Source organism: Festucalex cinctus, chromosome 1, assembly GCF_051991245.1.
Source record: "Festucalex cinctus isolate MCC-2025b chromosome 1, RoL_Fcin_1.0, whole genome shotgun sequence".
In the NCBI taxonomy this organism is placed as follows: domain Eukaryota; kingdom Metazoa; phylum Chordata; class Actinopteri; order Syngnathiformes; family Syngnathidae; genus Festucalex; species Festucalex cinctus.
The window spans coordinates 63,532,526-63,548,435 of record NC_135411.1 but is presented as its reverse complement, the minus strand read 5'-3'; the positions used below and the strand labels follow the sequence as shown (position 1 = coordinate 63,548,435).

The 15,910-nt window shown below is 41.0% G+C and overlaps 1 protein-coding gene across 1 annotated transcript; it reads left to right on the top strand.

Moving 5' to 3' along the window:
• Positions 1–1,227: 1,227 nt before the first annotated feature.
• On the top strand, positions 1,228–14,994 carry tcf20 (transcription factor 20). The gene is given in 6 exon segments (XM_077501270.1): positions 1,228–8,692; positions 8,831–8,924; positions 9,110–9,159; positions 10,421–10,478; positions 13,622–13,671; positions 13,673–14,994. Coding segments are annotated over 6 exon segments (7,344 nt in total). The 5' UTR covers positions 1,228–1,747; the 3' UTR covers positions 13,820–14,994.
• Positions 14,995–15,910: the final 916 nt, after the last annotated feature.

Here is a 15,910-nt window from a genome sequence, read left to right as displayed (position 1 = left end):
CTAATAAAGGCTTTTTGCATGCACCTATATTATGTATACACTTAAGTAGACTACAATAACAATTCCCTATGAGTAGACAAATACCAAGCCTACCTAGCATAACCAAATAATACCTTGTGCCAAGCACCACCATACAGCCATAGACTAATAACATTATGACTTGAACCATATAATTATCTAGTCTACGACTACAGCTGTGTCAAATACCCCTCTACCAATGTCAATAAAAACGGAAGATTAATTATTCTTAATCTTCCGTCTTTATAAAAAGCTGATTATTTGACACAGCTGTAGTCGTAGACTAGAGGGGTGTTTGTTTAAAAATATGTTCATAGTTATCCAGGGGGCTTTTCCCAATGTTTTTGACTCTTAAGCAACTGCATGAGGCCAAAATATTAGATACAGATTTTATTCACTACTGGAAACCTCAGGCACAATAATGAATTTTCCTAAAATTTAGAAAAAAATGATAAATGTAACAGTGTTGGTAAATTATGAATTTGACATCATGTATTCAACATGGCTTGAATCAAGATAAAACTGGGGATACTTAAGTACATAATGTTTGTAATATATCAATGTTTCAACAGGCATTAGTTCATATGATCACAGTAATAATTGTTTGGCATATATGGTATTATATTTTACCCCTCACATGCTGACTTATACATTTGTCTTTTGTATCTACAGACTTCTAAGCCTCTGGTCTGTAGCTGCCGGAAAATGAATTTATCTGCATGGAGTTACTGACGAAAAAAACGAGAACTGGAGTTTGAAAGGACTGAACTTGAAGTGGAATAAATGGATTACCTTCCTTTTGGGAAATAAAGTTGCCATGGAGTTTGGTAGAATTAAATGATGGTTGACAGAAAATAACAAAGGTAAGACGACTAAATGCTGAAGTACCTGGACAGCAGTATCAAGAGGAATCTATCCCCAGAAATAATGAAATAAGACACACCAAAGACAGTTTATCACCCGGATGACTGCATGTAGTTACAGGGGGGGGGTGGGAATGATATGAAATGAAAATGACCAAGAAATACAAGAGCTAAAGTGTCACACTGCACCCAAGAGTGGATAAGAATCTAAATGGAGTCCTGGGAAGTGTTTTGTAAAAATCTGTTTTCAGACCTTTTTGACTCAAATCCTCCAAGATAATTTTGGTTCACGTCCTGGCAAAATTTCACGTATTAACAGAAGAAGACTTTTTTTTTTTTTTTTTTTTTTTTTTTTTTTTGGTCAGAATTCTGTCTCAATGGAACAAATATTTCTGCACAATTGCAAATATATCTTTCCATAATCTTTATGTTCAAAAAGCTATGTTTGCTGGAGCTGTTATGGAACAGTATCTGCAATTGAGACTTTTGAAGTTGCCTTACATCCTGACGCATTAGTCATTCATGATATCATATTCTTGATGCCAAACTGCAGATGAATGACGACACATTTTTAAACCCACTGTGATGTGAGCCTTTTTATGTGGAAACAACCATATGCCAATACTACGTTGAAGTGAAAATATGTTTGCTCTTTGATACAACCATTATCTGCTGGTTACTTCAAGTATTCAGTTGTACATTCCCAGTGTTTTAGTGGATTTAACATTTAACAACACATTTCATTTTTAAATAGTTCTGCTCTCTTCTGCATCCATGGTTCCTGCAACCAGCCATTCATTTATACATGGGTTGCATTTCCCACTGACATCAATCAGTGTTGTCTTTCTTTAAGTCAAAGGGAAAACATGCAGAATTTTTCGAATAGCCCCACCCCCCATTCTCTTCCCCCCGGCTTTAGCATGAGGGGTGGAGGGGGACCTCCATATCCTCCTCAAACTGCAGACACCCAGATCTCCCCAAGGATGACAGAAGATTATGCAGTGATGCAACAGCAGAGCCTACACAGAGGCCAGCCCCACTCCAATCAAGCCAGCCCCATGCTTGCTTACAATGCTCGAAACAGAGGCATTGTCGAGCCGCCGCCCACACAGGGTAACCTTCACAGCAGCAGTAACAACCCATACAGGAAGGACACAATGGATTATTATTTTTCATTGGGCGGGAAGGACAAAAACAGAAGAGGAGGTCTGGCGTATGGAACAGGATTTGGTTACCCTAATATTGATGGCCACATACCTGCCCAGTACAGACATTCTGGCACTGGATCTGTATTATCAACTGGCATCATGTCACAATATTCTGTAGACTATGGGCCCAGCACTGGATCAGGTGGAGGCTCTGGAGCATTCTCTCCACACCAATACGGTATGAGTCAGAACGCTGCAATGCAGGCCATGCCAGCTTCTCAGACCCGCCAACATGGACAAACATTCTCTCCAGTCCACCATGGCCAGCAGCATCGGACTTATCCGGGCTCTGGGCATAGAATGAACCCTCAATACCCACAATACTCTCCACAGGCGGGAGCGACCACTGGGTCATCGGGAATGTACAGCCCCCCTCCACAGAGATATGTTGATGGGACTATTAACACCGGTTTTGATCCCAAAGTCAACAGTTCACACAGTGTCAACTCAAGTGCAAACTCTGCCTCTGGTTCAGCTGCTGCTAACAATATGGGGCCAGTGGAGAGTCTTCAACAGCGTTACCATGCATCAAACTATGGCGGATATATTCCGCAGACACAAACACTTCACAAGGATGGCACACTGCAGCACTGCAACACACAGCACAATTTAGGTGTGGGCTACGACAACACTCTTAAGATGCAGCACCAAGGCCCATCTCCAGGCACCGCCTATGGTAAACCTCACCAGGCCTCCACCCCCACTATACCTCATGCAGCATCTCAAGAAATAGCTAAATCCCCATTGCATTCTCAACAAAGTCAGATCAACCAAAACCTCAGCCCGATCTCCAACCCATCCCCAGCTGCCTCAGCAGTCCACTCCCCCGGCTGTAGCTCCACTCCTTCCCCTTTGATGGGTGTTTCAGAAACCTATGTAAACCCCTCTGGCCCTTCCCACCCTTCATCTACTGTCCATAGTAGCAGTCATGGTCATAGATTAATCCAGGCCGTGTCGCAGTTAAGTCCAACACCCAACTCAAACAGTAGCATCAGTAGTTGTGGTAGCAGTGGCAGTCACAAAGGCCATAACATCAGTACTGTTGGAGTAAACAGTGTGCCACCAACAAACTGCAACAAAACTGGTCTAGGTTCAGCGCTTGTGGCCCGAGAGGAAGGTCCCTCTGTTTATTCATCTCCCCCAGTTGGGAAAATGCAGGATACAGGACTAAGTAGTCTTAATGCTTTGAGCTCCCAGGTAGCTAATTTACCGAATACCATTCAACACATGCTCCGCACTGACAATGTGCTGTCACAAAAGAACGGCAAAGAGGGTGGACAGGTGCAACAAGCAACACACCGTGTTTCGACGTTGCAACCAAGGAGTAAAAATGCAAGTTTAGTCCCAATTAAAGATGGAACTGTTGTAGGAGTTGCGGAAGGGGCTGGTTTAGAAACTGTTGCCAATGAGGAATCCTCTTATATGTCAGCTGAGACCAAGATAGAGCAAGAGGATCATTTAATAGAGGTGGGGCATACAAGAGTGAGGCAGATGAGTGGTGCAAGCAGTGGATCTGAACAAATTTTTTATCATCCTCCTCACAGTCAACCCCAGCCACAACCTGGACAAGCATTAAATGCCAAAACATTCACTTACAAGTCACCACCAAACGAAATTGTCTCAAAAGCAAGTCTTCACATTGCTTCTGCATTAGCATCTCCATCTGAGTGTCAGTCGTCAGAGGCTGATCCAAATTTGCATTCAAAGCCTCCAGTGTCAGTTTCCTCATCCATCTCCTGTATTATTCCTCCCCCCCAGCAAAATCGTGGCTCACATCCTAGTTTAATAAAAAATTACTCAAAAGGTGGCCTTAAAAAGAGTGCCGAAATAAAAAATGAACAGATCAAAATCGAACACGAAGACGGGGTTGATAAAATGGAGAAAAACAATAGCCAAATGCTTCGAGATGGAGAAAGCAGCACAAAGCATGGACAGGACAAAGAAAATATGTTGCACGCTGCTTCTACAGCCCATGGAGAGAGTGAAAAAAAGCCCACATCTGAGGAACAGCTAAGTGTTGGTGTGATTGTTTCAGCTCGTTCTGAGGGGAGTCAGGTTGAAAAAGGCAAGCAACCCCAAGACCTCTGTTTGAAGGAGAAACAGTCACAATCCTATTTGAAAGAGTCAATGAGTAATAATGGAGAGGAAGGTATGGACCTAAGTCGATATTCATCTCAACACCCAAAATCAAATATTGAACAGGCTCACAATCTCAACCAGTTTGGATCACATAAATATGGGTTTGTAGAGTCAACCTATGGCTCTGATTTGTCACTGATGAAGAAAGGAAGGACTGGCCTAGCAGGTGTAATGGAGTCAAGTTCCAGAAGCTATCAGCAATCACACTCCGGTTGTGTTCCTGAACATTCAAAAGAATTGAGTTCTCTAACAGAGGCATTCGGAAAGAGAGGCCAAGCAGTAGGAACAAAAGCCCAAGAGGATATTTCTCAAATCCAACAATTCCCGAGCCTTTTACAAGAGGTTCTTCAGGGCTACAATTTAGATAGACGTTATGGAAGACCAGAACAGGCATTTCCTGCACATCTCCAAGTTCAACAACAATTTCAGGCAAGACACCCATATGGTATGACAGAAAATATAAAGATGGTTGAAAGTGGAGCCAATGACAATTTGGCACTCATGGGCACTACTGGAAAGCCCCACCATCAGAATCATCGACTTGGAACTAAAACCAATTTTGCCGCAGTTCTTCAGTCCTCAATTAAGGCAGATGTTTCCAACACCAAGATTTTGCAACATACTGCAAAAAAAGAAGTGGATTTCTCTGAGGATCATTTACCACGGGCCTCAGATGCACAACCAGTCCAACCAAAACATATCAATTTAGCTGACTATTCTCTTCCACAAAGAAAAACATTTCCTAATATGTCCACCTCATCATCTGCTGTACAGGAGCTCCTTTTGCAAGAGCCTGAGCCACTGAAAGGGTGTACTGGTCAAGCAGAATCTCAGAAATCAGAACGGCGTTCTGTCATCTGTGATGTGTCTCCAAATAGGCGTAGCACACCAGAGCGGGAAAGGGAAAATAACAGAGAGCGAGAGAAAAATCAGAGTGCCGCCTCTGTGATTCAGCAGCCATTTTCCTCACCAGCATCAGCCAATGATATGAGTAAAAAGGACATTTTAGAGAAGAAAGTGGTAAAAATTGAAACTGCATCCAAAGAGATCGGTCCAAACCCCGATTTTCATGGCAGTGGTGGAACTAACGACAATGAAATGGAATATTCTTCAAAATCTGCACATTCAGCCATTGTGCTAAATTCTGACCCCTATAGGCACCTGCCACCCCATTCTCTGAGCTCAAATCCTTTGTCAACACCGTCAAGACATCAGTCATATCTTCACGGTGTGGATTTAGCAACAAGCAATTCCAACAGTTTCCCAGGTTATCGGTTTGGAGACACAAGAGAAAACAATATGCCTCGTGGCCACCCTCATTTTCCTTCCCACCATCCATACCACAATATCTCACCCCAGTCTCAAACTACAAATAAGATTCAAATGTACCCTCACCCTCGTGGGCCTTTCCAGCATTCACATGAAATAAACGATTGGGTGAAAGCAATGAACAGGTCTGCTAAGGATATGATGATGATGCCAGTTTCTTCCCCAGGAAGACATAAAGTCAGCCAATTGGAGCACAGACAGAGAATGATCCCTCAAACAGACATCCACAGTGATCAAAATGCAGCCAAAACACTGCTGCATCAACAAAGCGGATACTATGACATGAAAATGTGGGAGTCGCCTCCCCCAGGCAGAGATGGTGTTCGAATGATTGAAGGTGATTCTTGCTATCGGACACAAGCACTTCCTCCACCATCATCTGTTCCTACAGGTTCACAGAGCATTTTGCCTCCCTCTAAGGCTCATGGCCTGAATACAGCTGAACTTGAGGGAACTAAACATCCCTGCCTTCCTCCTCCATGCAACTCTACTAAACCTCAAGCTGACACAACTTCTACTCAACCACAGATGCAGCGACAAACTAAGTCTGGAGGTCCTGGTGAGACAAATCCTCTTATTTTGAGAAGAAGAGTGCGTTCTTTTATCTCTCCTATTCCAGCCAAAAGGCTACTGCAGGATGCATCTCAGCAGAGGGCTGCCACAAATTCATACCCACCTGGGGTGCAACCAGAGTCAAACCATCGCAATGAAGATGAATCATCTTCTTCTGATATTCCATGTCTCTCTTCCCCTTTGCCTGGTGATAATACCTTTGCTAAATCTTTGTCCCCATCAAGTGTAAGTACAAAGGCCTTGCCTCAGAAGAAAGGACGTGGTTTGAAACTCGAGGCAATAGTTCAGAAAATATCACCAAGTATTACAAAGCCTGCCAGCAATGTTGATGATGGAACAAATCATGACCCAGGCTTTCCTCATGCAACAATCCCACCGTTTAGTGATTCACAGGACCAAGACATGATCCATTTTCCTAGAGTTGCAGGAGGGGATGATAATTATATTGAAGACACTCACTCATTAAATGATATGATGTCCTTCAGAGGTGTAGATGAGACTGGCCCATTGCCATTGTCTGGCTATCCATGTGAACCACAAACACAAACTCGCAAACAAAAAGACTTTGACTTTGGATTAGGAGTTGCTGTGGTGTCAGCATCTGGTGACAAGGAAGACTTTGCGCTGCTCGGACCCTTACCCCCTCCTCCGCCGCTTCCTCGTCCAGTTCAGGGTTCTCCACCATCTTCGTCTGCCCTGTCAGACATTCAACATTTCACCAATACTTACCAGCAGCTTGAGACAAGAAGAGGAGAGCAGTCTGCTGCTAACCTTCTTCGACAGAAACTTCAAGAGTCTGGCATGGGATTTGATGATTATACTAGCAGTGACTACTATAGAGCTACCTCACCCCATCATAGCCAGTCTCAAGGACATGTTTTGAGCAGACATCAGATGTCTTCTCCTCTGCCAAATCTGTCGACACAAGATTGTAAGACTCTAGATAACTCTGTGCCTAAAGGCTATTTTCCATCTGGCAAAAAGAAGGGCAGACCAGTTGGAAGTGTGAATAAACAAAAGCGTGTCCAAAACCCTGCCCAAACACAGATCCAGTCTCAAGGCCCAGCTCCAATCTTGAATCAGAATTCTTCTCAACTGCTACCAACTCCAATTACAACTGCCCCTACAATACCCGACACAGTTCAAACTACAAGCAGCACAGCCACCTGCATCTTGGAAAACAAAAGCACTCCTCCTCTGACCCCACCTATTTTAACCCAGGTAATAAAAGTGGATATTGAGAGTGAACCAATTCAACCAGAGATTGAAGTCAAACCTGTGAGACGGCGGCGCAAAGGTCTGAAAGATGAAGATTGCTCACCAGAAAGAAGAGGACGTCAAAGAATTAGAAGAGGAGGGGCACCAACATCACAATCAGCAGCTAAAGATAACCCAGAAACATTGCTGGGGGCAAAAGGGCCTCACATCATAAATAAAACATTCCTGGATCCAAATCTAAAAGGCCTGTTTGTGCCACACATTCATGTAGAGAACAAGATACCAGAGCTTGGGTCCGTGTGCACCATTGTAAATGCTGAGGATGACAAGTTGAAAGGAGAGCGTAGTGCGATTGGAGGGAAAACTGGTGGGAGTGGAAATGAGTCTCTACCAACCTCAACTCTTTACTCACATTTATCAAAGAGAGAATCAGAGATGAGGGAGACGGACCAGGTGGAAACTACACTTCAGTCAGGAAAAGCACTTCCTTCATCCGGCTATGTTGTTTCTGGACCTGCTGTTACAGAAACTAAACACTCTGGCCGTCAGCTTTGCTGTCTTTGTCAAAAATGGGCCAATTACAAACACCTTGGAGATCTTTATGGACCATATTATCCTGCCGAATATGCTGCTAAGCTCCCCAAAAACCAGCCCCAGGTTAGACAATGTCATACAACCACAGGTGCAACCAAAACTGGACCAAACTCGCAAATTGGCTCAAATGCTTTAGATGTTTTGCAGAACTTACAAAAACATGTTCCTTTGTCCAGACCACCGGCTCTAAGTAACTGCATCGTAAGCTTGGATTCAAATATTAGATCTCTTTCCGCCATGGTAAGAGGCCCTCCCTTAGCTTACAGAGAGGATATGGTTGGTGAGTGCAGTGCCATTGCCTACTCATACCCTGCCAGTAAAACCCCATCACTATCCTGGGACATGAACCTTGATATCAGACCTATTCCAGAGCTAAAGAGAGAGCCGGAATTTGACACTGAGCAGCAGTTGCCAAAACCGAAGCAAGAACAGCCAGCAGATGAAGGCCAACAACGACCACAACACCGAAAGCTGACCTCACACCCGCGCTTTAAACGCAGGCATAAATCCAGCGAGGACTGCCCCAGAATGGTGCCGTCCAACAGTAAGGCTTCCCTGCCCTTCCAGCCTCCACCACCAGCTTTGGACTCCCTGGGACCTTTGGCACAACTTGCCCAGTTGCCTCAGATGCCCATGGACCCAGAGGAGTTGTGGGTTCATGAAGGATGCATCGTGTGGACCAGTGGAGTATACCTTGTCAATGGGAGACTGTATGGCCTGCAGGAGGCACTCGATGGTGCCAGAGAAACAGTAAGTATGTGGTCTGTTTAAGTATGTTTCATTTTCCAGTGAATATCACTTTTTTTTTTCTAACAGTATCTCAGAAGCTACTCAGTTAAGTAGTTGTTGTCATGATTGCTCATGTACATTTCTGTTTGTGTGTCTTAGAGCTGTTCATACTGTGAGATGGTTGGCTCCACCCTGGGATGCTACAGTAAAGGCTGCATACGGCGATATCACTATCTTTGTGCCATTGAGACAGGTGAGCATAAGGCTTAACATTGACAAAGCAGAAAATTCAAATAATTCATGTATCATGTTCAGAATGGTATTAGCTGTTATTTTTCATATCCCAGTCACTTTCATGAGACACATCTGGTATTCTTCATTGATAAGTTTTGTATGGCAGCCCTGTTATGGATGGTTATTTTTGCCTCTCACTTACAGATTGTTCTCTCAACGAAGATAACTTCTCACTGCGGTGTCCGAAGCACAAGGTAAAATAGCAAAGTTAGTTTTTATATTCAGTGGGATTTTACCCATTTCTTCCATGTTTCAGACTAGTGCTGTGCGATATACAGGTCACTTTAAAATGATATGCATCACATTATAGTATTTTTCCCTAAAATGACATGAACCAGAAATGTTTACTTTTCTCTATTTGTTTAACTACTTAGCTCGAAAATAGCATAGAGTAATAGATAAATAACAGCTAAAATATAAATATCCATTCCAAATATTTGAAAGTACAACCATTTTAAAGGAAAGCAATCATGCAAAGAATTAAAACAAAAGCAGTTAAGCGCCTCAAGTAATGTTCAAATACTGTATGCGTACCATTTAACCAGTAAATTGACTTTTAAATGAATGTGTTCATTGGTTGAATATTTGGAACACGTTTGTCAGCTTCTTCTGTCATCAAATGAAACCTTTTAAAATAACTTCTTTCAGGCTTAAAACATGACACTTGGTGTCAGGCCAAAACCTTGTGCCTCCAAAATTGTCATTTTTCAGGAAACTATAAAAAGTACATGTTTTTTCAAGCATTAACATCAAGCATGATCAGAGAGAACAAGCCATTTTCAACACTTTATATTGGTCAACAACTCCCAAAAATGTCACCCACACATGTGGACTGAACAAATGTATATATTTTTGAAACAATATTAAATTTGCCAAATTGTGACTTGAGGTTGTGGCCCGATGCCAGACATATGTACAGTATAGACTATATGTAGTGTTTAAGTAGAGTTAGTGAGTAATGTAATGTTGGTGCTTTGAGCCAACTTCACGTTTTCTCTGCAATTCTTCATATCGCATCTCAAAAGTGGTAGAAATGATTCAGTGTTTTTGAGTCGTGATTAAATGCAAGGCATTTTGCAGATGACCCTTTTCTGCTTGCTGTCTGACCTTTTAAATCCAAACAATGGAATTGTGGTTCCTGCTTTGCAGCATCAACTCCTCTTTGTGCTGTTCTCACTTTGTTTTGTGCTAAGGTCTCTGCGTCTGGCATGTTGTTTACATTAATGCTCCTCTAGCAGTAGCGTTATTAAGGAGGAGGTTTTTCCCGTGTGATTTTAAAAAAGCTTCTGTAAAGTTGCATTAACCTTTATTCATTGTTCATTCATAAATTGTTACTCTAAACATGAGAATAACAATACAAAGGTTATAGGGTTATATCGTACAGAAGATGTCTCACACAGCATGTTTTCATACAATTATTGGTTGACCTGTTTGGTCAACTGTTTCCCCCTGCAGGTTACCCAGAACCTCCGGCCCGTCAAGTCGGTGTACCTGGAGCAGTCTGAGAGAGGCTGAGACTTATTCAGTTACTTGGGAAGCAGTAAGTTTATTTTCAAGACTTTCCATTTTCTAAGATTACATACATTATGTCATTCACTTCCTTGTTCCTTTTTTAATACTAATCGTATCCACTTTCACAGTTAGGTTCACTTTTGGCCAATTTTGAATTGTTCATCTAGATTTAAACCAGTGCTTCTCAATTATTTTCTGTCATGCCCAAGTAAGAAGAAAACATCTCACGCTCCCCCCCACCCCTGCCCCACGTGACTATAAATAGTAGCATTTGTCTATAAAATTGTTATAAGCACACCTCTGCATAACACTGTATCCGTATTAACGTATAAGAGAATTAAAAAAAAGAAAGAAATATGGACCAACTTCCAACAAAGAATAGCTTTATTAACTGTAACAGGGAAGATTTAAAGTGCATCTGAAATTCACAAATAAAATTAAATCTTTAATTAAACTATAATCATTATTTGACTGACCATGTCAAACCATATGATACGGAAAAATAAAATTACATAAAATCAATAAATAATAATGCATTCAAAATTATCATCATAATTAACTCAGGAGCACAATATTTTAAAAAAAGAAACCTTTAACCTGCAAAACAAAAATATATAAAATAATTTGTGCTGACGGTGGTTGAGTGGTTAGCACGTCCGCCTCCCAGTTCTGAGGACTCCGGTTCGAGTCCAGGCTCTGGCCTTCCTGGGTGGAGTTTGCATGTTCTCCCCGTGCCCGCGTCGATCTTCTCCGGGTACTCCAGTCTCCTCCCACATTCCAAAGACATGCATGGCAGGTTAATTGGGCGCTCCGAATTGTCCCTAGGTGTGCTTGTGAGTGTGGATGGTTGTTCGTCTCTGTGTGCCCTGCGATTGGCTGGCGACCAGTCCAGGGTGTCCCCCGCCTACTGCCCAGAGCCAGCTGAGATAGGCGCCAGCACCCCCGCGACCCTTGTGAGGAATAAGCGGTCAAGAAAATGGATGGATGGATGGAATTTGTGCTGATTTTTTTAATTTGTTTTTTTTGCTGTGTGCAAAGCGTGCATGCTCAGTGCAAACAAAACCCCTACACCACTGAGCAAATGCTCCCTGCGCACACTCTGCCAATAATGAGAGTGCCACTGCACCCTAATGTAGTGGCGGTGCAATTGCACTTTATTCTAGGACAGTAAAAAAAATAAAAATAAAATGAAAAAGCATGTTCCCCGAGGTCAAACGCGCCCCCATTGATGGAGTCTCGCGCCCCCCTGGGCGGCCCGCCCCACTATTTGAGAAGCACTGATTTAAACCAAGTTCTGTGGTGACTTTCCAATTTCACGACAGTTAATATACATATTGCCACTTACTTAAATTAAAAGCGAGGATGAAAGCTTTGCGATGCACTGGAGCTGTCAAAATTAATCGACAAGTAATCGATTATCAACAACATCTCAACAGTAATTGTTCACTGATTTCTGTAGTCCTTCATGAAAGAAGATGATTAACTTGTGTGTTTATCAAAATAAGACAAATTATTTGCAAACATTTGTTTTGACTTTGGAAAACAATAACCAAACCAGTAACATCAATACATCAGTACAACATCAATCCCCTGCCCCCACCCCTCTTTTTTTTTTCTTTTTTTTTCAATCACTATATGGCTATGAAGTATGAAATAAACACAAATCACTGGTTAATAAACTGTAATCAGGGAAAAACACTTATGTAATTCCCATCCAGTGCCGATCCCCAGCTTGGAAATAAACCGGGTGGGTTTTGTCAGGAAGTTCAAACAGGTCCAAGATCACAACACCACGACGTCTTTATTTGGTTTACCTGTCATTATGTCATAATTTTGCCAGTCATGGTCTGACCTGATTATTTTATTCATCAGTTTGATTTGATTGAGATCGCTTTCGCACCTCAGCCGAATCTTGTTGTGTTCATTTTAGCCGTACTACCTAATAGTAGTCTGCACCCAACATGGTTCTGTGCTGAAAAACAAACACGAGTTTGATTAATTAATACAGTCTCAAGGTTGAGCATATAAATACCTGTTGCCAAGGCAGCCAGCACTTCGTTGCTGTTATGTTTATTTCATTCTTATCCATGCCTGATCCAGGTACTACTGTTTATTGTTTACCAATATTTTAATTTTCTTCCTATGTGATTGATTAGGTTTTTTTCTTCACATAATCACCTACTTTTGAAATACAAATCTTAATTCTGTTGACGATGGGACATGGTTGTGTAATGCACATGTAACAGAATACAATGATTTGCAAATGCTATTCCACCTATATTCAATTGAATTCTCAAATTCACTTCAAAGACATTTAATGTTCAAATTGATACACGCCATTTTTTTCCGTTTTTTTTTTCACTCATTTTGAATTGGATGGCTGCAACTAAACTAGGGATGGACAATAATAACAGATAAACCAGATAATAGAGAAATCCACCAGTAATTGTCGGCAATTATCAACCAATTTGACGCCACACAGATAAATCAGATAATAAAGAAATTCACCCAAAATTATCGGCAATTATTGACCAATTTGAGTTCATACAGATAAACCAGATAATAAAGAAATCCGGCAATAATAATAGCCACGTTGGTCCATCTGTTGTGGTTGTGGCTCATATTGATAAAATTCAGCTTCATGATTTCATGGCCAGGGTTTGAATCCCACCTTCACCAGATTGCAGTTTGTTTTCTTTTTATTAATTTATCATTCAACTACCAGTTATTACTTAGTAATTACTACTGTTGCTACTACTACAACTAGTAATTAACAGTTAATTACTTTATAACGTTCACGTAATGTATCCTTCAATTTTATTCATAATCATTCAGCTTAGCATTCAGCTCTTAGCATTCAGCTTTCAGCATTCCCACACAATTTCTTCAGAAATTTCACTTCGTCTAGTTTAACATGGGGTTTTGACAGTTGCCGTCATATTTTCAGGACTGAAGCACCGTACTGGATAGTTCCGACCCCATATCTTTTACTGTTCCAGCCCACTTTTACCCCAGGTTTTTATTGACATTTTATACAATGTTCCATCTTCACTAGAATTGAGGTTTGAAATACAATGAATAGTTTCCACACTGCACCGTGTGTTTGTGTATATGTATATCAATGTTTTTTTCTTGGTGTGCAGGTTGGGACAAGAGTCGGCTAAGACACGAGACTTGTCGTGAAGACGACTTGCAGCAGGGCCGAGCAAAAAAAGAAGGGAATGTACAATTTCAACAGGAATCGGCATCATTTCCATTCAAGACATTACAGAAAAGAGGCCGCCGCTATTATTGCTTTTTCACTTCAAAGCAGAGCAAGATAAAAACACGCAGCTTAGATGAACAAAGCGCAAGAAAAGGACTTTTAAAAGGAAAACACTAACTGAGATCGAAGTGGAAAAGAATGACAGTGGAACAAAAGAACTTTTCAGTCAAGAACAAAAGAAGCAAACTTCTTCTCTGGGCTTACTTTCATTTTCTGAAATACCCTCTAAGTGTTAAATTCTTGTTATATCATCACCTATTTTAACATTTACATTTTTGTCCGGGTATTCTTTTGTTTTGAGGAGACCTGTTGGGAGGAAGTGGTGTCAAAGTCAGAAAAGAGAGATTTTATCTCATGATATCAAGATGAAGAATTAATATTTTAGCCATCATTTTTATTTTTGTATCCTCATCAGTATTTACCCATAATGATGAAATGGATGTATTTCACTTTATATTCAGTCAGAACGTTAATTGGCTGCTGTTTCCTCCCTTCTTTCTTTCATTCCCGGAGAGGGAGGAGCCAAATTGATGTCCTGGAATGTCAGGGTCAAGTTTGCCACAAAGACATGTATTGCCTTGGAGAACGGACATTTGTTGCCTTTCAATGGAGTGTGTTTGTGTGTCTGTGTGCGTGAATGAGTGAGAACGGAAGAAAGTGCTATACCATTCTGGTCCTTTTTGAAAAGTGTTCTTATTTTTCCATCATGAGCTTTTTACGGTACAGCAAGTATTCCTGAAAAATCAGATGGACACAGTCTTATTTTTGGAGTACAAATGTGCACGGAGAAGGAACAACGCCGGCCCAATGTCCAAGGCCATCTTTGACCAGGCAGAGCGGACTAAGATGAAGGACATTGAGCGGTCCCGTGTTGTGGAACTGTGTGCAGGACGCTAATGTTCTACGTAGGAATTGGGACTGTCGGGCGTCAGTCACGCCAACAGTAAACACTTAAAGGAGACGGACAACATGAGTATGAGGATGTCGGCTGTGACTGGCCAGTTGGCTGCACCGGCCAATGGGGACCAAGCTTCACCAAGTGGTTTTCCAGCGGGAGATTGAAAATCCATTCAAAAGAGGTGTTGCCATCCGATTTGAAACTGTAAGTCGTACACGGTGTTGTCTTGATCATTTTTTATTATTCTTGTACAAAAAAAAAAGTTAAAAGACGGCAGTAACACTATCAGAACCATGTTGTATCACAAAAGTTGTCAATATGTATATGAATTATGAATACACTTAAATGCTTCAACTATTCTCTTTTTTTTTCTTTTTTTTTTCCCCCCCCCATACATATTTTACTTTCCTCTGGGGAATATCCATGCACAATTGATTAATTGCTATTTTTCAATATTTTAAAAGGGGTGGGAGAATCTCTGAATGTCTGAGCTTCTGTTTCCGTGCCGGTGTTGTATTAAGCCAAGCAATGCCCGCAGGTCTTCGTGGATGTATCTTAACTTCCATAACTTCGTGCATCTTCAGAACTACAGTACTTCAACAACGCCTCTGCAGGTTACAGCTGAGTCCTGCACACCTTTTTGCTTCAATTGCTTCAAAACACAATGACTCAACAGTTAATACTGAGTTCCTAATGAATAATCAACCAATAAATAGATTATGCCACCCCTTATTAAAAAAAAATAATAATAAATCAGTTTGCGTTCTTTTTCTTTTTATTTTTTTTATTATTATTTTTTAAGTGTAATTCTCATGTTCAGGTTTACCACATATTTCTCTTTTATTCACAAGTTGGGCTGTCTTACAAAAAAAGGAAACCAAAGTCCTATAAATATATGTAATTTAAAATAAAATTAAGTAAATCTGGACAATCAGTTTCCATTTTGTTAGTGGGTCACCGTGTAGTGGTTACTAATAGTGTTAATTTTGTCTGCCATTTTTAAATTTAGTCTTCTTTTTTTTTTTAGTCCTACTTGTCACACTTGTTCGTTTTTATCACAGTACGTCAACTTCATCCCATTTTTATTTAGTCCATTTTTAGTTGACTATAAATCTAGCATTTTAGTCTTTATTTTAGTCCAAAAAAACCCGTAATTCCTCTGTTTTTTGTTTGTTTTTGTCGCCAGTCTATATGGAACCTTTTTGGATCTAAAACTATTTACCATAAAATGTTCTCATCTTTTGATGAAAAACAACTTAACACACAACTA